We start from the raw sequence: 23,685 nt of genomic DNA, 5'->3' as shown, positions 1-23,685 counted from the left end.
AAATGGGGACAACAGAGAACCTTACCTTGACATCCAGATGTGGTCAGTCACATTTTCAGTTTATATGTAAACTCACAGAAATTTGAAGAATAAATAAAGATCTAAATGTTTGTATAGATAAAAGATAAATGGGAATAAATAAGATAATAGACCAATAAGATGACTGCAGTATTCAGTGATTAAAACAAAAAACAAACTCTCATAATAGATGGAAGTGTACAAAATACCACCAAGTTTGAAAAGCTGTGTAAAAAGTTATGATGAACCAATTCTGAATATTAAATTATATTAATGCACATTAATTCATATTCTTTTGGCAACTGTGGAGATTCTGTTGTACATTTGGATGGAAATGTATCCACGGGGTTGTGTACATGATGAAGTATGTTAAAATGAAAAAAAAAAAAGTTTGAGAATAAAGCTTCCTTTCTCACCGAGGCAGCTCAACAGTCACAGTAAAGTGTCAATTTTTCCAGAAAATTACTTAAAAAAATCAGTTTGTTTTCAAACAGTGATATCCAACCAGAGGTTTGCATTAAACTAAGGATTTAATAAACCATTACACCCCCACTTGCTGTCCATGAGTGATGTTGAGGTGTGCACATGCAATGGGCGGGGCCTACCTGTGATAACATGCATCAGCCCCATCCCTCATTGGATGAAATTAGCCACTCACTCACTGTCACAGAGCTCGAAATAGAAGCCTTTCCTGACATCCAGGATTGTCCCCATTCCTTTCAACCGTACTATCTGCTTGTAATAATAGCTCTGACCCTCAGTGTGAGCGAAATTAATCATGATGACTTTTTCAAAGTTAATGGATGTAAAGAGAGCGAGAACAGGGGAAAATTAGCCATGCTTTCTAATGTCCTCTACGCATGAAAGCCAAGGACAAACGCAGAGCAGTGGAGCACTGATTTCCTCCCATTAACCGAGTTTTGCTGCAGTCAAGCCAGAGGAGGACAGGGGACACGACCATGAGTTACCAGACTTATCTCATCGATGTCACATAATTAATAATAACATTTCATCAAATCACCTAAACAGATTGACACTGGAAATAGCGCATCTACAGCAGGTTGCGAACAATATTAATTATCTGGGATAAAATGCACGAGTGTTAACAGATGAGAAGTCTCATAACTCATGTTCGGTTTGGACTAAAAATCACGAAGGACAGAGACATGAGGCCTCTCTGATGTGTGTCACTCTTGAGACCTGCCTGACAGACTCTTCATTAGATTTCCGCAAAACCAGGCACAAATAATGCCTGTACATCTAAAATATCCTAAAAGTCGGGGGGTCCTATTAATCACATCTGAAGCCGGTGGATATTTAACTTGAAGGTAATTATCAATGAGAACTGTGCAGTGTCAATTACTGAAGGGATATTTCTTTGACTTTTCCTACTTATGAAGTAATTTAAGGATTTATGACATACAGATGTTAAACTGCAAAGCAAACAATGACCAATTTTGGGAAGAGTAGATCTGAAATAGCAGGGAAGTAGACAGACAGGACTATTATGTGTATTTGATTTAAAATACTGACAATGTAACTTGGACCCCAAAATGCCCTTTACATACCCTTCCTGCTGAGCTAGATTAACATTAAGTATTTTAGCAAGCAGTCATTAGCCAACAGAGAAAAATTACTGGTATTATTTATGTGGCATTCAGTATTTAGTCAAATGTTAAAAAAGTTGAAATCTCAATATACAGGATATACACCATGTTGGTGGATGCCACTGAACACTGCATGAAAAAGCTCGGAATTCCTTAGACTTACATTATCCGTAAAATACTGCATTCTATCACCACCGCCAGTCTGACTTCTGCCCGATACTTAACCATTACACAGATACAGAACTATTACAGATATTTGCAATAATTTCCTTAGGGAACTCTATCAGTGAAGTGATTCTGTGACGTGTCGTATAAAAGCTTTTAAGACACTGTAACTAAATGATTCAACTGCCACTTTCATCATTTTTGTAAAGACTCAATGGTAGATTTAACTGTTGAGGGTGTTTGTCATATGAAGTGACACACAAGAGAGAGTGGCGTCAGAGCAGAGCAGCCCATGGGTTTGGTCTAACCAGCTCCACCCCGTCACCAGCCAGCCCACTGATACCTGTGACGACGATCTTGGGAACATCCAGAATGGTGCCAAACGATGCCGTTTTACGGTGGCCTCGTTTATACTGCGGCCGTGCTGCGAAAACACATACACATATACAGCTACATACACAACAAGCATGCAGACTGACACAGACAGGACTGGGGGGTCCACGGCTGAACCACAGACATGCAGTGCATACAGTAGACATTCAATGGACATGCAAGGGCAGCATGCACCCGGTCCATTCCACATGGTCAGGAGTGCTGCAGTGTCCATTGATGGAAACACAAACTGCACAAACAGCAGGTTTCAGATCGAGTACTGTTTGGTAAAAAAAAAAAAAAATGTCAGCAAGATGCTCCAAGGACAGTGGATGGAGATACTCAAACTTAGATAGACTGTTTATAGAGATGTACTACAGTCTGAAAACATGTAAAGCAAAAAGGAAACATCCTGACATTGATGAACAATTAAAAACATACATAGACTAAGAACCCCTTGGATACTTTTAAATATTATTAATTATTGTGAGTGTATTCTTTAAGTCAGTATCACGGAGTTGTGCATCTTGAATCAGACAATATTAAAAGGAGAATGGATTTGGGCATTTTCCATCTCCGTGAATAGTTCAGTGTAAATCCACCATTTACTTAGTGGATTCTTGATTATGACACTAGAAGGAACACCTTAGCACTACAGGAATAAGAATAGTCTGAGCATGTTTAAGTCAACACTGAAGAGCAAAGCACATACATACAGTCATACCTCAACTGCAGTTAAGTGTGTGTGTATGTGTGTGTGTGTGTGCGCGCTTTGCCATGCCTTATTTCATTAGAAACCTGTGTTCTCCTAACCAACTATTTTCATGCACCTGAATCTGCCTTGAATGTCTTCACAAATCACCACTCAACTCATCTTAGAAAAATGAGAATATCACAGCTTAGACACAATTTAAAGCCCATCATTACTATAAATACATGAGAGGTGAATTCATGTTTTGCCAAACAAGTGTGTGGCATCAACGATATTCTCTAGAGCTGATCCAAAACTTAGGCTTGCAACCCAAAATGGGGGGTGGAGAGATCTGTGCTGTCGGGGTTATATAGATGTTCATAAAAAAAGAACCAATCCTCATCTTAAAGTAATGGGGAGGGGGGGGGTCAAAAAGACTCATTCCAACAGCAGTCACCTCATGCCTTTCCTGTGTCATATTTCAGTATCATGCTGCTGTGGTGATGCTTATGCTGTTGTCTCCGTTTTCCACATCATTGCCATGTCATGTCAGTCTTACCTGCAGGTGCAAAGGGCATCTTGGGCTCCAGCTCTGACAGGTCTGCACTCATTCTTTTGCTGTCAGAAGATGCCAGGCACTGTGTTCGTGCAGGCAGACTCTCAACACTGCCCCCTCTGGAGAGGGGCAGTGTCCTCAGTGGGTCTCCCTGGAAGTCAAACAGAAACCTGTTTAAACACAGCTCTTACTTCACCTGTTTCTGCATGACAGCACACATTTTAACAGACTCAGTGTAAATGTGAAGTGTGGCTTTGCCTTTGGTTTGAAGTGCGGAGCAAACTGAGGCGTTATCTTGATAGTGTCGTTGCTCCCTTGAGAATCACTATGTTCCATGTTTGCGTCGCTTTTGTTGCTTGCCCCAGTGCCAGTGTAGTCCACATATGAACCTGACATTTGTAAAAGCAGAGCACAGACAAAACTTCAGATATTTATTAACTCTAACCCGTGGTGCATCTTACCACACCATGTGACTGTAGAAAACGGAGTATTTTTACTTTGCTGACTGGTTACTAAACAACAAAGGCTACAAAAAGAAGATAAATAAAAAGTCAGTATGCATAAGCTGTCAATAAAATCGACGGCTTAAAGCTAGTTGATGAAAACATCGCCCTGGGTAATATTATCATGTCCAAACAGTCAATGAACCAGTATCTAGTTGTTTTAGTGACAAAGACAGAATACCGCTCATGTTGTATCCAAACTAAGGCACGCTGGTATTAAAAATAAACTGATAAAATAAAACAAGCTGAAATTAGTCAGGGAAAAACTGTTGGTTAGAGCTTTTGGTCACAGGCCTCTGGAAGGAAAACGCAGGTGTAACAGCTTAAACAGACTTGATTAGCTTTAGTGAGTGTCAGTGGGTTGGAGTGGTGTGGCATCGTGGGAGTTGTAGTCCTGGATTTCAAGTACTACAAATTAAAGGCATAGTGTCTACAGATGACTAAGAAGTAAAAAACATATACAAAACTCACAATATACAAATCAATGGAACCTTAGTGACTAACGGGCAGACTTCAGTCCAAGTCCAGACCACAACAAGTTCATAAAAATGACGTTAAATAAACAAAGTAACAAGCTCAGAGGCAGAAACATGTACCTGTACTAGTGGCAGAGTTACTCTGACCCTCATCTGAATACTGGTATGGATACTGGAGAGGCTCATCTGATCCTGGGAAGTACTGCAAAACAAAAGGCAGACCAAGTTTAGATTAACAAGACATTACAAAACAAAAGCTTTGTAACCAAACTCCTGTTAAAAACACATTCATTCGATATAACATGACAGATTTGATCTTGAATAATAAAGGCTATAAACCAACACATTTTATGAAAAGAGATACAATTAAGGAAAAAATGCATGCAATTTTAATGTATTCCAGTTGATCCACTCATGGATATAAAAATAAAAATGACAACATTTTACCCCGTTTTGGCACTGAAGGAATAACTTGGAAAGTGCTCAGTATCAAAAACTGTCGTGTTTGACATAGTAGAGGTTGAGGTTATACATTTTTATCTACTGATATCACATTACGTCGTTGTGATAAACATATTTTTATGTTGTGTTGAGAAATGCCCACAATATCTAAAGAACTTGAACTTTATTTTTTATTCCATGAAACTGCATTGGAGCTACAGAGGAGCAGAAGAAAAAGACAAACAAGTGAAAAAGTAAGCAGCGCTTACTAATACCCATGCCTGATCACAAAACACTCCTGCCCACTGATACCCTGCCTACCCAGGGATTAATTTTGACTCTTAACTTTTAATCTTTTCAAAAGTTTAAAAAAACTGAGAGAGGCACATGTAAAGATCATGTGTGAAATCTGAAAAGAATTAGGTTAATAGTGACAAATTTTGTATGTTGAAATTTTCAAAAATGTACTGTATAATTTCTTTTTTCTTTGTTAAAATGGAGCATCGGTTTTGAACAAATTCTTCTGGAACTTATTATTAAGGAACTAGTAGTCAAGCCAAGGCATTAAATTCTCTACATTTATTAAAATCAATACCCAGTCCTAGTGCTTAAACATTTAGGTTCTGGGCTCATATTGTGTGAATAAATACAAATGGCAGAGTGCGGACTCTAGATCAGAATGTGGATCTCTGACATTGGTCTGTTGCTCATTGAATGAATCAGTGAATGAACAGGAGAGTGTAACACAACTGCATTTGGATAAACACCGGTTCTCCATTTACACCTTCTGACTGACATGTTTGTATTGAGTTCATTCACTCATTCATTAGAATAAAAGCCTGTAAGATCCAGATACAGCAGTAGATGGTACAGCATGATGACACATTACCCTCATTAGATGAGTCATGATCTTCACTATTTCCTCCATTGACGGCCTCTGAGACGGGTCTTTAGACCAGCAGCGAGTCATCAGACTCTCGATTGGTTTGGGTAGATTTTTGATCAGAGGTGGTCTTGTGCCTGAGCGTTAAAAACACAGAGAAATGACTGTTCACAAGCAGTCAAAGGACATCAGACAAGCAAAGGATTACTACAAATGTGTGGAAGAGCTCCAAGCCTGTGGTGGAGTTGGTCAACAACAGGCAACTACAACAACTAGAGCCTGGCTGACTATAGCGTATCACCGATTAATCAACATTGGACAATATGTACCTCACATGAACCTCACAATTTCATTCTGCAGGCACGCCTGGGTATTAATACTGTATATTAATTGTCACTTACATTTTAAAGAATGATTTACGAAACAATTTTTATGTCACTACTTATAAAAAATAGACTCACATCTTTTCCCAAAAGTCTGCTCTCCCCAGCATAAAAACAAATACAAACTAATAGTGTTGCATCTTTTAGACATTCATCTTGTGTTTTTCCTATTTTAAGCTCATTGTACTGATGTTTTTTTGTGTTTTGGTGTAACTTTATTTTTGAGAGGTACTTTGTGAAATTCAGGTGTGAAAGGCGCTACATAAATAAGATTAACTTCAATACTGTTTTGATCAGAGCATGAACTAATTTGTAAATTACTGTAAACTATAAATCAATTGCCACCTATTTTGATCATCGACTGGTATGAGTATATTTTAAAGAAAAATAACAGATAAGAATGATTTAATTGCAGCTTCCTTATGTGAATTCTTCCTATGTTTCCTTCTCGGTCACTGTAAATTGTCATCTTAACTTTTACAATAGGAATCCCTTTTTGGTTTTATAGACCAAACAGCCAATTGATTAATCTGCAAAATAATCCATAGTGTAATCCACAATAGAAGTGATCGTTAGTTGCAGCCTTATAAAAGTATATATGTTACTGATATCGTATAAGTGGAGAGGGTGAGCAGCAAGTTCCTGGGGCTGCACATCACTGAGGATCTCTCCTGTACAGACAACACCACATGACTGGCCAAGAAGGCTCAAACACGCCTCTAACTTCCTCTGCAAACTGAGGAGAGCACAAGTCCCACCCCCCTTCATGTGCTCCCTCTACTGGTGCACCATTCAGAGCGTCCTCACTGTCAATCACTGTGTGGTACGGAGGCTGCACTGCCTCCTGCAAAAAGACTACATTGCAAAGTGAATACAGCTAGTGAGATCATCAGTGTACCTCTTCCCTCCCACACAGTCACTTTTCACACCCACCTCACCCACAAAGCCATCAGCATTGCTGATGACACCTCCTACCCCTCGTGCTCTCCCTCTTCAGTGTCCTGCCTTCAGGAAAAAAGTACCGGAGCCTCCGGCCTGATCCACAAGACTATTGACTAGCTTTGTCCATCAGGCTGTCAGGATGCTGAACTCTGTCCACTTCCTGCCCCCTTTGCCCCCCATCCCCAGACTGTCACTCACCCCCTCATTTACACAAAGACTCCACCTCAACTGTTTTTCATATAAGATTTAGTAAACTACATTCTGTGATATTCTCACCTGGCTGCTGACTGTCTACTGCACTTTATTACAAACACTGCTCTATTGTTATATTTGCTGCTGTTACTATTATATGAGCTGCTATTTTGATCAATTACTCACCTCATAACCGTTACTGTATTGCACTAGCACTGCCATTGTAAATAGATAGTTTATTCTTTATACCTCACATCTATTCTTGTTTTATTTTTTCTTTATTTAATAAGGTGAAAAATTCTCTGTATGTCTTGTGCATCTAGTGAATTGACAATAAAAAAATCTTTTCATCTTTTTGAATCTAAGTTAGAGCTGAAACAATTAATAGATCAACAACTGTTTTGATAATAAATCAGTTGAGTGTATTTTAAAGACTAAAAATCTACATTCCAATGAATGTGAATATTTTGTGGATTTTTTTTTCTTATTTTTGAAAGTAAGCTGAATATTTTTGGGTTGTGGCTCCAGCCAGATGTTGGAGGAGGCTGTTGTGGGCACTGGAGAAGAACATTTCCCAATATTTTATAGACCAAACAAAAAAAATCTTGACTGTAACAACCAGATTAATGGACAATGAAATTCATCAGCTGTTATAGCCATTGTGTAAGTGTTGTGAAGATATGGAGACAAATGTGAAAACAACTGTTAAAACAATTGAGTGTAATTTTGAGCCACTGTGTAGCTGTTGACTCACCGTTGTGCACAGCCCACATGATGCGAAACGCTGGTCCTCCAATCTCATCAAAGGGTTTCCTACGGGTGATCACCTCCCACAGAATGATTCCCCAGCTGAAAACATCACACTTCTCGCTGTAATTGCTGCCTGTGAGTACAGAGGAAAGGCACGTCAACACTTAGGTCCTTTTCAAAGGAGGAGAGGAAAAAAAGAGGAGAGGAAAAAAAGACTGCATTTGACATCAGTGACGGACTGATAAAAGTAATTCTCAGTGGCACATTTGAGCTGAGTGCTGCGATGTGGCTGGAAAAGCGTACAGCAGCTTTTATCTCACCATGGAGGTTCGGGGGAGGGGGGGGTACTAAGAAACAGCTCTTGGGTTGCTTAATTAGGGCAACTATTATTAGTGAATTAATGTGCGCATCACACACCTATGAAAAACTGCTGATAGCTTTTCACACTGATGCAAATATGTTGTGCAGAGTTCATTGAGAGGGCGAGAGTGTGTTGTTTAATTGCACAGGAGCCTGGTAACTTCCCTCCAAAAACAAGATAATGACCACAGCTTAATTCATCTTTGCTCCTGACCCACTCGCCAAGAACATGTCTCATCATGTAGAAATACATTAGGCTTCTGGCTGAATGAGAACACAAATTCTATGCCGTCGTCTCCCAGGGGAAATAAAAGCCACCAGCATCAGTCCATTCATCTTCACACTATACTTAGGAGAGCCCCATCAATAAGGCTGTGAGTGAGGACACTGATGATCAATCAACAATTAATGCCTCCACGCTGCCAGCACTAGGCTGCAATTAAGGTGGGAAAGTTGGATCTGCACAATGGGTTGGTGTGTTAACTGTACACATGAAACAGTAAGAAAGCACATGGTTGGACTGAGATGACACTATATGTACAGATCCTCATTCCACAGGAATTACACATGGATGCTGATTCAATATTTACTTGGATTCTTTGGTTTTATACAAATAAAATGGACATTTACAAACATGAGATGTTCCATCAGCCAGACATGGTGGAGTCACAATATGCTTGTATGTGAATGAAACTGTATCATTTCAGAAAAATCATCCTTTGATATTATGACAAAAAGATTAAACTAACTACTAGAATAAAAAAGTTTCATATAGGACTGAAATCTTAATATTCCAGGACAAAAGACATCCTATTTTGAGAAAAAAAAAAATTGCATATTACAAGACTAAAGTCAAAGTAAGTTTTTTAAAAGTAAAACATCATAATAGTGATAATGTTGAGATAAAGGCTTAACATCAACAACATGATCCTGACCACACTCTGAGTCCAACAGTTTCTCTATTTCATGACATTTTTTGAAGCTATGTGATTCCTTGTAACATCATGACATTTTTCTCAACATATTATGACTTGAGTCTCAGAATATTCTTTCCCTCATTGTGATATTTTTTCTTAAACTTGTAAATATGAGTAAAAACTACATGCATGTGAATTGAACTGCTATGTGTCCATTGTGAGCGACTTTTCAATTGAACACTGAATGTCAGTGCAGATGTGAAACGTCTCCAGTACTTTTACATTTCCCTGGTACTTGCCTTCGAACACCTCAGGGGCCATCCACGCTGCACTCCCTTTGTTGTTGGTCATGTGGGTCTGAATGTCACAGGCTGTTCCAAAGTCACAGATTTTCAGCACAGTTCCTCCAGCCACTAGAAGCAGACTGAAATGACAGGAAATTGGATTATATGGCTGCTTTCAACATGAAAGACAAAAGTCCAAGCAGCGAGTGAGACTAATGCAGAAACTACAGCTATGGGTTATTTCTCAACTGGTAACAGGTCAAAGTAGTTGAATAACACCATGTCTGTGTCTTAATCCGAGACATTATTTCAAAGAAACGGGCTGCTTGGAATTTGCAGCTGTACAAGTGTCACAAAAGCTGCTATGAATATGTGCTGTATTCCTTTTCTTCAGGAATCCTTCTACTTTCAAGATCTGGCAAATACATTGCTTTACTGTGTGTCCTAGGTGTCAAAACAGGGCGGATAACAGAAAAAGACAAAGGGAGGAACTCAAGTTCTACAGGTTTTCACTAAATCAGGCACTCAGAATGTACATCAATAAGAGATTTAGGATGTTTCACATGAACTGTGCTGCAATACACTGAACAACAACAAGTATTTGAATTTTGGCCCAGTAGTTTTTCTTTTAGGGCTCTTTTTTTCTAGATCAGTCCAGTTACTTTTTAGCACCTGGTTGAACACCAAAAAGCAGTTACACCATCAAAACTCTGTAAAAATACAGTAAAAAACAAAAAAAGGAAAATCATGACAACACTACAAACAACAGTAAAAACTAAAAATGACAAGGAAAACAAAACAGTGTAAGAAAAGCTCAAACTGTCTATATTTATAGTGAGTCAGTCTCACTCATTGGTGTGTGTTTTGCTCCCCATTCCACAGGCGGTGGGGGGTGCACTGAGAATGCTCAGATGTCTATGTAAATTACAAGGTCTATTCTATCAGCATGATTTGAAATTTTTCCTTTTGAGCAAAGAGTTGAATTGTTATGAATATTTAAAATAAATCATGTATTCAGAACGCTCACCACAGACGCGTCAGGCTTAAGGGTTAACCTGCATAATGCATTAGAAACAATTAAAGCTATACCGTATGATGTGGCATTTTTACACTTTTCTTTTGTCATCTTAAAATGCTCCTAATAAGTGTGTGTCAAACTAAAATGTAAAAGAAATCCACCTGGTATTGAAACTCAAAAATGTTTAATTCTCATATATTTCTAATAAAAGTCTGACCAATCATTTTAGTCGGTCCGAATGAAATAATTGGCCGAACCTGACTGAGCCTCCTGTCAATCATCCATTACGGTCATCCAGCATCCGATCCACTATCGCTGCCTCACATCCCATATGTGTACCTCTGAATTTGACGCTTCACTGGCGCTGCTTCTCCTGTCACTGACCACAGTCTACTGTCTAGGATGTGTTTGGATAGAACTGACATGCACATGTGGAAGGGAAAAAGCGGATTTATGAACAGAAACGACAACTGAGGGGCACAAATGGGAATCTGATGAATGAAGGATGGAGATAAAAGTCAGCTGTACTGGACTAAACAGGTCTGCATAAAGGTCAGCTTTTATGACGGTGGAACTCATACAGGTGCAATTACATGGTGTCACACAATGTAAGATGATGATGTAGGATGATAAATGTATGGACTATGAAACCTCAAATGTCCACGGAAAATTCGCAGAGGCCGCGCGTTCACAGTGCGCGCGCCCATCCCCTAAGCACTGCAGTGAAGACACTGGCCCAGCGCTGCACAGACCAGGTCTACTGATGGAACAGGAGCCGCGGGCCAGCGACAGGTGGATGATGCATCTGATTACTGAGGGAGGGGTCCACGGACACTCCAAAATGGACCGGACCTCCACCTCTGCTTCCTCCTCCATTTCCATCGCGCATCAGATGAGAGGAGGAGAGAGGAGGAGGAGCCTCAGTGCTCAGGCAGAGGGAAGGGGGCGGGGCTTTGGAGGGAGGCGGGTTGTTCATGCTCAAACTTTTACTAAGTGCTGTGAGAAATGCCACATCGGTAGGTATAGCTTTAAGCAAACTGAGGTACAAGCACAGATCAGGGTTTAACTTTGAAAAGCATCCTTCACATTCACATTCATCTAAATATGTAGGTGACAGTATAAATACAGTCATGTACTCTTATCCAGAGTTGATGGTTTTTGACAGTATGTGGTCTAGTTATTCTTAGAAACTCCACAACAATCATTTGGGAAACAGAACGGCTGGTCATTTGCTGTTGAAGGGGTTGGGATGGGGGTTGTATTCACCACAGCCCTGTCAAACATCCTCTTGGGCTCTGGGGTATCACTACTCAACTGGGCGTTCACACACATAACAACTTTGTACTAAAGGGGACAAAAAAAAAAAAAAAACTCCCGGGTCTGCCTTCGGGTTGTGCTCCGTCAGGGAAACTGGGACGGTATGGGGGACTAAAAATACCAAAAAGATTTGTTTTAGAAATGTGTCATTGCCACTGTTTTTCTTCTGTGGTGAACAGTAGGTTATTCACATTACTGACTGAAATAATAATAATAATAATGGATTAGATTTATATAGCGCTTTTCTATGAACGCATACTCAAAGCTCACACAGTGGATCATTCACTTATTCATTCACTTATTATTCATTCACTCTCACATCCTCCCTCTGGTAGCGGTAAACTACATATGTAGCGACAGCTGCCCTGAGGCAGACTGATGGAAGCGTCAGCGCCTATGGCCCCTCCGATCACCTCTGAACATTCACACACATTCATACACCAGTGTGAGTAGCAGCACTGGAGGCAAGGGGGGTGAAGTGTCTTGCACAAGGACACAACAGCACATGGACAGAGCGGGATTCGAACCGCCAACCCTTCGGTTATTGGACAACCCGCTCTACCAACTGAGCCATGGCCGCCCCGGTAAAAACATCAAACAATAGAAAGTTCACTCTAGCCAAAATCTGATTTGTTCAGGTGGAAGTGCTGTTACCATATGTGTGACTAGAAAAGTCAGTCAGGTACTGACATTTTTCATGGCCACCATGCCAGGTCAGTAATTGGAGAGAAAGTCTATAATACAGGTTAGAGGTTGGTGCAAACAATATTTTATTTGTAAAAGTCGTTGTCAATAGTGGCTGACAGCTCCAATATAATGGCTTAAATGATGAAAATCATTCCTACCTGAACATTTTACAGTTTATGTTCAGTTCCACATCTACAGATGATTTATTCTGCTGTCTAATGATACAGATTTATTATTTTGACTTTGATGGTCAGTTAGGCTAACAGTGGCTAGCAACAAAACAGTAAAAAAAAACAAACAAACAATAACAAAAAAAACAACTAAAACACCAATACTACTGGGTTGAACTGTTACTCTAAACATCTGCACTGGCCCAACTTTCCATGGTTTGTGCATCCCTAATATCAAGATAAGTTGTAGACTTACATCGATTACAAGTTTTTGGGCCGATCCCGATTTCCATTATGCAGGTGCCTGGATGGCACCTGCATAATGGCCAATTCCGATCTCATTTTTTCCAAACACAACACACAAGACATTGCAACGGAATTTTCCCATTTGAACATTTATTTTATAAATAGAAGAAAAATGTGCAAAACGGTGCCAGTTTGGTGCACTGATTTAAATGTCTGGTTTTAGTGAGTCCCGTATTGTACCAGCAGCTGAAAATTATCATATTTGAAGGAAAATTATCATACACATCCAATTATTATTCAGATGTGGCTCAGACTATCTGCTTTAGTAACACAATATCATCTACTGTACATATTACTCGCTGCAAACCAGTTTTACTTTTAAATAATCTAACACAGGGGTGTCCAGTCCAATCCAATTAGTGGCATGTGTTCTAGCCAAAAATAAAGCCCTTAAAAGTGAGCTACACAGTGTGTTTAATCACCGGTCAGGTCGGGTTGCGGGTCTAATGTATGCAGGTGCAGGCAGGTGTGGGTTTGAACATCGTTACTTCTTCCAAATGACTCACCGTTAGTTCACCTGTAGTACACACCCTGTCCAGTTGATGGCAAGTGTACATATTAACCACTCATTGTCAAGTCCTGTCTCATTGTTTAGCTGACTTTAGTCAAAATTATATGCTACTTTGCTAGCGCAAAATGACAGCCGGGTCTCCTTAGTTATCTTAAAAAGCCCAGTAAATGTGATGTCATTGATAAACGCGGTGAAAAAAGAAAGACTGATGTGGTGGAGGATGAAGGACAAGTAATAGTGATAATGTTTATCAGCCAGCAGCAACTACAATTCCTGCATCATTGAGATGTTTGTGGACATTAAATACTACCAAATATGTCTCATTATCATTAAAAACTTAATTTTAAATGATGGATAATATTGTGTCATGATAGAATTCTTACAACCCTGTCTGTCAAAATTAAATACAATAAAAATGTATGGCAAAATCTCTGTGCACTAGTATTAAGTGACTGAATGCAGGGCAGATACTGATGCGCAGAATTGGACATTTAAAAACTCTTCAATAGCAGATAAAGACCAGTTTAGAACACTGAAATAGACTTAACTCCATAACTAGTAGTGGCTTTTCATTTGGTCCATATTTTAATAATGGTGAATTGTGTTTCCCACACACAATTCATTTATATGTAATACATGATTAACAACTGTCCAAGTGTGTTCATTTGTGCAAATTTTTTATTGGTTATTGGCAGCTTCTGGTAACCCACAAAAATACTTCATCTGTACAGCATTGTATTTCAGGGACCTAAAATAGGGCTTGTGTGTGGATGATCGGCACAGATATAGAGCAGAGTGTTTTATAAAATATTCCAATAGTATCTGCGTGGACAGGGACTTCATCTGGAATGACAACATAAAACCTGAAAGTGATCTACTCCAGATGACTGCTGCAACATCACTAAACACTGACGTTTCTATTCTGATTTGTGAATTCAGATTTACCATAGTATCAACATGTCAATATAAAGAAAGAGGAAAGAGGAAAGGAAAGAGTCACAGTGAAACAGAGACAGGAAAGTGAGGTGAGGAGGATCATACTTGGGTGGTTTGAGGTCCCTGTGAATGAGAGCCTTTGGTTTCATGCCATGGAGATAGGCCACGCCCTGGGAGCACTGTAAACACCAGCTCATGGCATGGGAGGCAGTGTAATAGGGGAGGGGTTCAGCACCATGCAGCACTGTGGACAAGAGAACACAGTCACAACCACAGCAGAGACGGTCGACTTCTACAGGAGAACCTTCATACACTCAGTTCTGACTGCCCTGATGGCAGAATCAGCTTCACTATGGAGCATTCACTACTCTGAATAACATCAAAGTTTGGTATCAGGCCATCACTGCCAGGATAAACTCAGATAGAGATTAAGTTACTGGGGAGGACAGGGATGTGTGAAACACAACACAAAGTCCATTTCTGTGGGAGATATACCCTGGTAAATCTAAAATATGTCTAGGCAACTCAACTAAACTGAAACGTATTTGAAATTTAAATAAAAACAAAGCCAACAACACATAAAATGGTATGAAATAAAAGAAAACTGGTAAATAATAAGGAGTCTCTGACATGCTCTGCACAGTGTGAACTGGTACTAACAAACTAACTGCATCTGACATCAGACACTTCAATGCTTTTAAAGATAGTTTTAGAATTCTGTCTGCCCATATATAAGATTATTTATTTCTTATTTAAGCACTGCAGACAATTCTAAATCTAATAAAAAAGTAAGTGGTCCTGTGCACAAGTAGGTTCAACACCAAAATCATATGATAAATCTAATGTTGACATTCATCAGGCTTTACTGAAAGCTGACATTGGATTTCACGGTACTAAACACTTACATCATACAAAGAAGAGTGGGGGGAAAAAAATCAAGGTGTCAGAGGGGAAAATAATTTATGAACAATATTCTTGTTAATGACTTTCTATTTATACAGATGAGTTTCAGACACTTTAAGATACCCTGGTAAAATCATTAGAACAGTAAGCTGAACGTCACTGCAGCTGCCATGTTTTTACAGGAGCAGTGTAACATGTCTATGAATACAAATTAAAGTCACTAAACCAGCAAAAGGACAATATAAAATACACCAGTACACTTTTAGATGAATGTGTGTCTGTGAGAGGCAGAGCTGCAGGAGGGAGGGGAGAAGTGAAATTCTGATGCCTGCAGATAGAACACCATGTTGGCTGTACAGTCATTACTACATAGTACACACAATATACAGTATGTCAAGTACATTTTAGATATCACCCACTCTGAAGTAGATTTTTACCCAAACTGAATAAGGTTTGTTTTTCTTTTTTATTAATTCTATGATTTTTTCTAATTCAAAATGTGCATAAAATACACTTATGGAAACACACCTGGTGAATCAATCATTGAAGTTTCATCAATACCTTGACTAAAGCCAGACAGTGTTCTAAAGTCTGGCGATTTTTTTTCTTTCCGTGATAAATGACCAGTTTTAGTCACAAAATAATGGCACTTAACTTGATCAAGGCATTTCAGTGTTAGTGCATGTTGTCTTATGGGGGTCTAAAGGACACACACTGGATGAAGACAAATGATAAAACTGAAAAACATGCAGACAATGGGGAGGGGGGTCAACTGGACAGGGCAGTGGATACTGGCCTTATTTCACCACTGACAAACTGGAACTGAAGCAGTCATTGGTCAAAAAACAGCATGTGAACTCACCATTGTACAGTGATCCACCTTCAGCATATTCCATCACCAGGCAGACCTGACAAGGACGTAACATAAAAACACAAACTCAGACATGAACAGACTTTGGATATATCTGAGATATATCTGTGACTCCTTCACTAATGCTATGACTTATTTAAAAGAACATGGACACTCCCAGTAACATCCCCTTGAACTTACTGGACTATTACAGGAGCCATACAACTTCACAATGTTCGGGTGATTTACACGGGAAAGCTGCCGTAGCTTGAGATGGAAAAGGAACAGAAAATAACAAGCTGTTACCATGAAAATCTCAGAGATGTGATATTCAGCAAATCAGCAAGGTTACACTGAAATTTATCACAGACAGAAACACAATCAGCAATAAACATTCAACAGAAAATGTGAATTTATGTGCACTTCCATCCTTTACTATAAGTATTGGAACTTGGTTCATCATCATCATGGTTTGTCAGTCAGATGCAGTATTTCATACAGTAAGAAACTACTTCATCTACTGATGGAGGAACTCATAGATGTACAAGGCAAAGACCAAAGGCAGATTTTAGCTTTAGTCCCTTGAACTGAGTGACTTGTGTTGCTCACATAACATTGATTCCAACTCCATTCCCTTCTCATACGATGCCACCACCAAAAAATTTGTTTCTACAGCTCCTCATACACTTAGGCATTAAGGATGCAACAGTACTCCAGAAAATACCGGACCATTCGGTCCGCCCTGCATGGGACAATCTGCCCGTATGGACTGCAGGTTTTTTTTGTGATTGATTTTGCATTGGTGCTTTATATACTGCATTACAGGCCACTGAGTGTGTGTGCCTGTCCAGGCAGGTGAAAGCCTACCCCCGCAAGTTAATGTCCAATCACTCTTGTGCCTCCACATCAGTGAGGTTTTTATACTGCCATTTTCTTTTACATCCCTGTGCAGGACAGGAATTTATTTATTTAAAAAAAATTAAAAAGTGCACTCTTGTCAATGAGGCAAAAAGCGCAGGGGTTCAAGCACCCTTTGGGCCCTATGTGTGCACATGCCTGTTTTATACAACCATATACAAGTAGTCAAGGAATAAGAAAGTGTTATATTGTTCAGTACACAAAGTGTTATGTTATTCAGTACAGTGATATAACTTGTTCCTACTGTGAAATTCAGTTTTTGCTGACAAGCAAAATAACAAATACAATTTTGGGAGGAAAAAAAATCAGTTCTCTTTATGCACAAAACACGTACTGAAACCAAACCGAAAAAGTGGCCCAAAAACTGAGGTACGGACCATACCGTGGGCTACCTGTACTGTTGCACCCCTATTAGGTATTCTATTGCAGCTTCTGTCTAAGGTTACATTTATTGTTTGTTGCTTGTATTATTCAGTCAACACTGCAGGCTTCTTATTTCTCCACACATGCACATACAGAGTTATTGACTGGCATGTCCACAGCCGCCTCTTTATGCTCACACTGAAAATGTACTGAAAATGCACTGTACGGGCACCAGGGCTGAATAATTAAAGACTGCAGTATCGATAAGCTCCACCGTCATTGGTTTTCATAACGAGACTGGAGACAGAAAAATACAACACAAATGTTCTATGTAATTCAGCAGCATAATGACTGTCCTCCAAACTTCTGTCACTAAGTGTAAGGTTTTTTTTTTTCTCATCTGTAAAACATTTTTGTGACACTGAGATGACAGACATGGGTCAGGGTCTTTGGGGGGGGGGGGGGGGGGTGTTCTGTTACCACACACACGCACGCACGCACACACACACACACACACACACACACAGCAACCAGTGTTCACATAGCAATACACAATAAGTGGATGCTTTACTAGTGGACACGAGGCAACAAGTCTCCATGTATTCAGGTGGAAAAACAAGCAATCTATTATAAAACCCAGTGAAAACCAGTCAAAATGTATGACTGTTAAATACATAACACTAACTGATTTGCTGTGTTTTCTATGTATTAAAGACTGCTAGATAATGGTACTGTGAGTATTGAGTTTTAAAGTAATGAACAGAAAGCTTTTTTCCTGCTATTAATATGTTCATAAATGTTTTCTGGTTATCTGATCTGTCGCTCATAGTTTCAGAGATCAGCACAGGTGGAATTAGAGATCTGAAGGCTGTAGTTCAACTACAACACTGTCAAAATACCACTGAAGAAAAAGTTCTGCATTCAATATGATTCTTAGAAATGGAGCAAAATTTTTTGCTGTAAATGATTATTTCTGATATTTCTTACACATTACTATCACAAAAAAATCTGAATTTATATTCAAAATGATGCAGATACACTTTCATCTAAATTTTTTTTTTTTTTTTTTTTTTTTACAAATTAATGATGCCACGAATTGGAGGGAAGCAAATCAAATAATTCTCATTTGAACTGTAACTTTAACCTGAAAAAAGGGTAAGAATACCATTAAAGTACTAGTTAAATAAGAACAATAGTATAAAATCTTAACCATACCGATACCTAAAGGAAACACACCTGTTTAACACCTGAGGTAATATGTCACACATGTTCCATTTAAGAAAACATCAAATATTAAAAACGAACAATACCTCAACAATAAAGGCTTTTCTTTCAGATTCACTCTCAATGGTCTTGATGGCCACATCTTTGCCTTTCCATTTCGCTTTGCAGACAACCCCGAATGCTCCTCTGCCCACCACCTGACAACACAAAGGTAACATGTACATTAGTATTCATTTATGGGACCTTAAAGGTAACATGTACATTAGTATTATCCATTTACAGGACCTTATAGGTAACATGTACATTAGTATTATCCATTTACGGGACCTTATAGGTAACATGTACATTAGTATTATCCATTTAGAGGACCTTATAGGTAACATGTACATTGGTATTATTAATTTACAGGACCTTAAAGGTAAAATATTATCCAAGGTATCTAAGGTATTATCCATTCGCCTTGGTTTGACAAGAGGCGTTTGCTCAGCACCACATGGACATGACACAACCGATACACAAATACACCATATACACAAACACACCCACCTCCTCCACTTCAATGTCCTCATAGTTAATCTCTTCAAATGGATATCCAGTGGGTGTTTCGAGCATTTCGGCAGATGGTAACGTTAGAGACATTACTAGCTAACGTCAGCCAGTGACTTACTGAGGATGAGAAATAAGAAAAAAACAAAAACAAAATGTGGTAATTCAACTTGAGAGGACACAGACATAATGTAGCTTTAAGGCGTTTATCACGGTACCAATAGTGTAGTTACCAAACTACAGTGTCATTACACAATAACACGTCACCAACGAAAAACGCATTAAAAGCTAGTCACGTATTGTGTCACCAAACTTCATCCATTGAGCTGACCTGACGTTAGCCTCAGTCAGATATTAGGTCCAGATTGCCGAAGGACTAACCCCGCAGCTAACTAGCAAAGCTAACAGTAAAACTATCATAGAAAGTCAGGAGTACCGAAGGTTACAGTTGCAAAATATGTACATACAGTCTGTGCGCTTATCAAGGAAGGTTAGTGCAAAACAAAATTTAACATTACTATATCACAACCAATAGTACAAACAACCTGGGCCGAGCCTGTAGTACTGGCTAGCAAGTTTGTGGTTTGTGTTTTAGCCGACTGGCCTGGTTGCTATCGCTAGCTACGCTAGCTGGGAATTACGCTAGCCGTTAGCTTCATCAATTCAAGCCTTCGCAGTTGAGTTGTCACCCGCGCCGGCTCTGGACATGGGAATATCTCCTACTATTCATGTACGGAAAGTCCAAGAATGACGTCCATTATTAAAAATAACCTTTCTCTATCCACTTGACAGCCAGACATAACTTTTTCACAACTCATCTAGCTGGCTTGCTAGGAGTGTATTTTTATTCTTCGCAGGAGCAGCTCCATCAGGAAGTGCATGCGCATGCGCATAATATCCCGGTGGTTGAACCGAGCACCGGAGAAACACTTGGCTGAATTAATACTGAAGAAATAAAAACATCTTTAAGCTAAAGGTAGTTTACACCTTCATAGCTGTTTTAGTAAACTAAATTATATTTAAACCATTTATTGATTTAATTCAACCAACGGAAATAATAACAAACAGAATATTCATAAACTTAAAAGATGAAAGAGTAAGAAACTGGATTTATTTTACTTAATTTGTAATCATTCAAATGAATTGGTACCTGATATTGTTGTTTTAACAACATTTGATACGTAAATAAAGTTAATGACTGATAAAAATTTGTTCTGTCAGTGAAATTGATGTAATTTACATTAAGTTGGTGAACACTGAAAAATATTATTAAGTCAGGTGGAAGCACAGAGCATTTACTTTAATCCAACTGTGAGGTAGTACCTCCTAGAACTGCTGTTTAGACATTTTCACAGTACTGAAGGGTTTATAATTGCAAAATAGAAGTCTGTTTCTGGGATATTTGGTAATTTTTTAAAAATACCATGTAAAAATGTATGAAATTACATAACGTTGGAATTTTGCAAATCCACTATATGTATCCCCTCGAAATGCATAAGATGATGTATAACACACTTTTAGGAAAAGTAACTGATTGCGAGAAACAGGGTTGTCTTTCAGAATAACATTCATCCATTGGTACAACATTAATATATCCATCCATCCATCCATCCATCCATCCATCCATCCATCCATCCATCCATCCATCCATCCATCCATCCATCCATCCATCCATCCATCCATCCATCCATCCATCCATCCATCCATCCTGGGTGCTTCACCAGTTAATTGCAGTACTATCTCTTTGTTTACTGTAGTAATTATTAAATGCTTGACTTTTACCTACAATCAAATCACCACTATTAAATTTCCATAAGGAGTAGAGTGGAACACCACCACAGTCTAATTACTTTCCAACTGTCTTTTTTCCCCTCTATTTTTGCTATTTAGTACAACTGTATGTTTAATTTTTGTTTTCCATTATACTGCTTATTTTCCTAGCCTATTAGACACAGCTCCTTGAATGTAACTTGTTTCCTTCTCCATGGACATCAGAGAGTATTTCATCAACCTTTTGAAGGAACCATTCAGATGCTCCTAGATCATAACAGAAATATGTATGTAATGTCAAAGTTACATTTGTGAGCAAAGTGTTTTATATAAACACAATAGTTGAATGCCATGAAGATGAATGCTAATTCCATGCACCACTCAGGGGGGGTAATAAAGCAGGTTCCCAGTGGATGCTTTCCAAACCACTAAGCAAGCACAACTCATACTAATGAGCATGAACTAATTTGTTGTGATATTGAACAGAGGGCTGTTAATAGCAGGAGCCATCCCTCTCCCCTGAAATAATTATTCTAATCGCTCATTTCAAAGGTGATTAAAATGTTCTCATCTGGCACTTTTTTTGGGGAGGTACATACTTGGGCATATGGCTTGGGACCCGGGGGTCATCTGGAAGTTTGCATGTCTGTTTACTCCTACAGCTGCCAAAAATATGACTTTATGTTTCATCTATTACAGGCGACTGACTTTCTCATAAGTATTAGGTTTTCACATTATTGCATGTGGCAAATGTACACATATTTGTAAAGGAAAAAAAAGGACTGTGGTAAAAGTAGAAGTACAGATTTAATGTCTCTACTGCAGTACAAGTCAAAGAGGTCCAGGCTGTGAAATGTCCTTGAAGTATTGAGGTCAAAAGTATTCAGGTAGTCAAAGAACTGGAGTTACATTCAGTACATTTGTAGTATTTTCCCATATTATGTTTGTCCACAATGTGTTTTGAACTTGTCCCAAAAAGACAGGGGGCACTATTGGTAACAAACAAATTAATCTAATATGGAACCCTGCCAGCTAACCAACAAGACCACGGTGGAAAATAAAAATGATATTCATTTAACTCATGAGGACAGAACACAGGTTTTTTTGTTGGATTTTACAAACACAGCACAAACAACATGGACCATAGCTCAGAAGAGACGAGGACAAAAAGGCAGAAAATGTCTGTATGCTCACTTTTCTTCATTGGAATAATCATTTACTCCTTTAAACTTTTAAACTTTCACACAAACATTGCAAATATTTGTCTTTATATTTTTCAGTTGTATGTTAGTTCCAACCCCCCACGACCCTCTCGAGGATAAAGCTGTTCAGAAGATGGATGGATGTTAGTTTCATCTTAATTTGTTAGTAAGTTAGTAAGTTGGATACAAATGTGTTGGAAATGGCAGTACACATATTGTTTGTAGATGTCATTTGACTTGTTTGTTGTTGTTTATATCTATAGATATTTTTATACTGTTGTTATTGTTATTTCTATTTCGATATTTTTTATAAATCCTTTTATTCCTATACTTTTTGTGGTTGTTTCAGCTGGTTCTGGAATAAAGGACAAGTCGTTTGTCATTTTCAGACATGTCTATTTCACCTTTTTTACATTTTTTCATCTATTCAAATAATCGCTTAATTAAATCAAAGAAAATAATCAATAGATTAATCAATAACAAAAATAATCAATAGCTGCAGCTATAATTCAGTTAGCTTTAGCTGGTTTGACAAATCATGTCATTTATGATTCCTTACACGTTAAGTGTTTCATTCGTCAAACAAAAATCTTGTGTGTTCCTAGTCTTTTCATTATCTGTAAATACTGTTGAAGTTGTGTAGTGTGTTGTGTTCTGACCTGAGGGGTAGGGACCTCAGCTCCAAACAAGGCAATGTGGCTTCCAAAAGTTTTAATACCACTGACAGCCCTGGAGGTCGCTGCAACCACACCTGGCTCACACAGATTTACACTGAACTTTTCTCTGAAACTAAGTACATCATTTCTTCCAGGACTCATTCTGGTGTCATCTGTTTTAATTTGGAACCTCTGTGGTGATCTGGTCATCCAGTATAGCATTTTTCTTACATGATGGATAAAAGCTGTATTCGATGATAGACATTGATTGACAGGTATGGCAGCTTCCTTACATGTACGGCCAGACTTTTGGAGTTTTGGTTTATTTAAAGGGTACCTGTAGTGAATTTTCATTGCTAGCTATTTCAGAAGATCATGTATAATACTAGCAGTTCCATCAGGCAACTTACGTTTTTGGCCTTTGTCAAGTACATGCAAGTACAATGTCACTGCTTTGTCAGTTAGGCATGGTCAGTGACATGTTGCCTCCTTCACAGGCTGTTCCAGCACCGGTAGTGATGCAGACTCGTTGATTTGTCTGACTACCTGTGCTGTGATGGACTGGTCACTGACCCTGTGCAGCAGACACCGGTCAAAGATGACACATTATTGGCCAGTCACATCCCTAAGACAATGGCAAAGTGCAAAGCTTACAGCTGCACAAACACATGCTTTCCACTCAATCTACCCACTGACTGCCACTCAGTCTACTCACTGACTGCTTCTGGTTTACTCACACAATCACCCGAAATCAACGATGGTACGTCA

General features: G+C 38.8%; 1 protein-coding gene across 5 annotated transcripts in view; it reads right to left on the bottom strand.

Annotated features, from left to right (window-relative positions):
• Nucleotides 1-20,168, bottom strand: part of map3k7 (mitogen-activated protein kinase kinase kinase 7) — a 34,901-nt gene extending 14,733 nt beyond the window's left edge. Inside the window, exons 1-13 of one of the 5 annotated variants that reach the window (XM_030128301.1) lie at nt 20,013-20,168; nt 19,290-19,409; nt 18,830-18,940; nt 16,440-16,505; nt 16,251-16,296; nt 14,591-14,729; nt 9,556-9,680; nt 7,984-8,112; nt 5,719-5,849; nt 4,509-4,590; nt 3,668-3,798; nt 3,413-3,560; nt 2,134-2,214 (exon numbers count right to left, since the gene is read on the bottom strand). In XM_030128301.1, coding sequence (XP_029984161.1) covers nt 2,134-2,214; nt 3,413-3,560; nt 3,668-3,798; nt 4,509-4,590; nt 5,719-5,849; nt 7,984-8,112; nt 9,556-9,680; nt 14,591-14,729; nt 16,251-16,296; nt 16,440-16,505; nt 18,830-18,940; nt 19,290-19,382 — 1,282 coding nt within the window. In that variant the 5' untranslated portion in view covers nt 19,383-19,409; nt 20,013-20,168. The other 4 variants (XM_030128304.1, XM_030128303.1, XM_030128302.1 and 1 more) reach the window with 4 other exon arrangements.
• Between the last annotated feature and the right edge of the window lie 3,517 nt (nt 20,169-23,685).

Source organism: Sphaeramia orbicularis, chromosome 24 (genome assembly GCF_902148855.1).
Source record: "Sphaeramia orbicularis chromosome 24, fSphaOr1.1, whole genome shotgun sequence".
Lineage (NCBI taxonomy): Eukaryota > Metazoa > Chordata > Actinopteri > Kurtiformes > Apogonidae > Sphaeramia > Sphaeramia orbicularis.
This window is presented reverse-complemented; position numbering and strand designations above follow the sequence as displayed.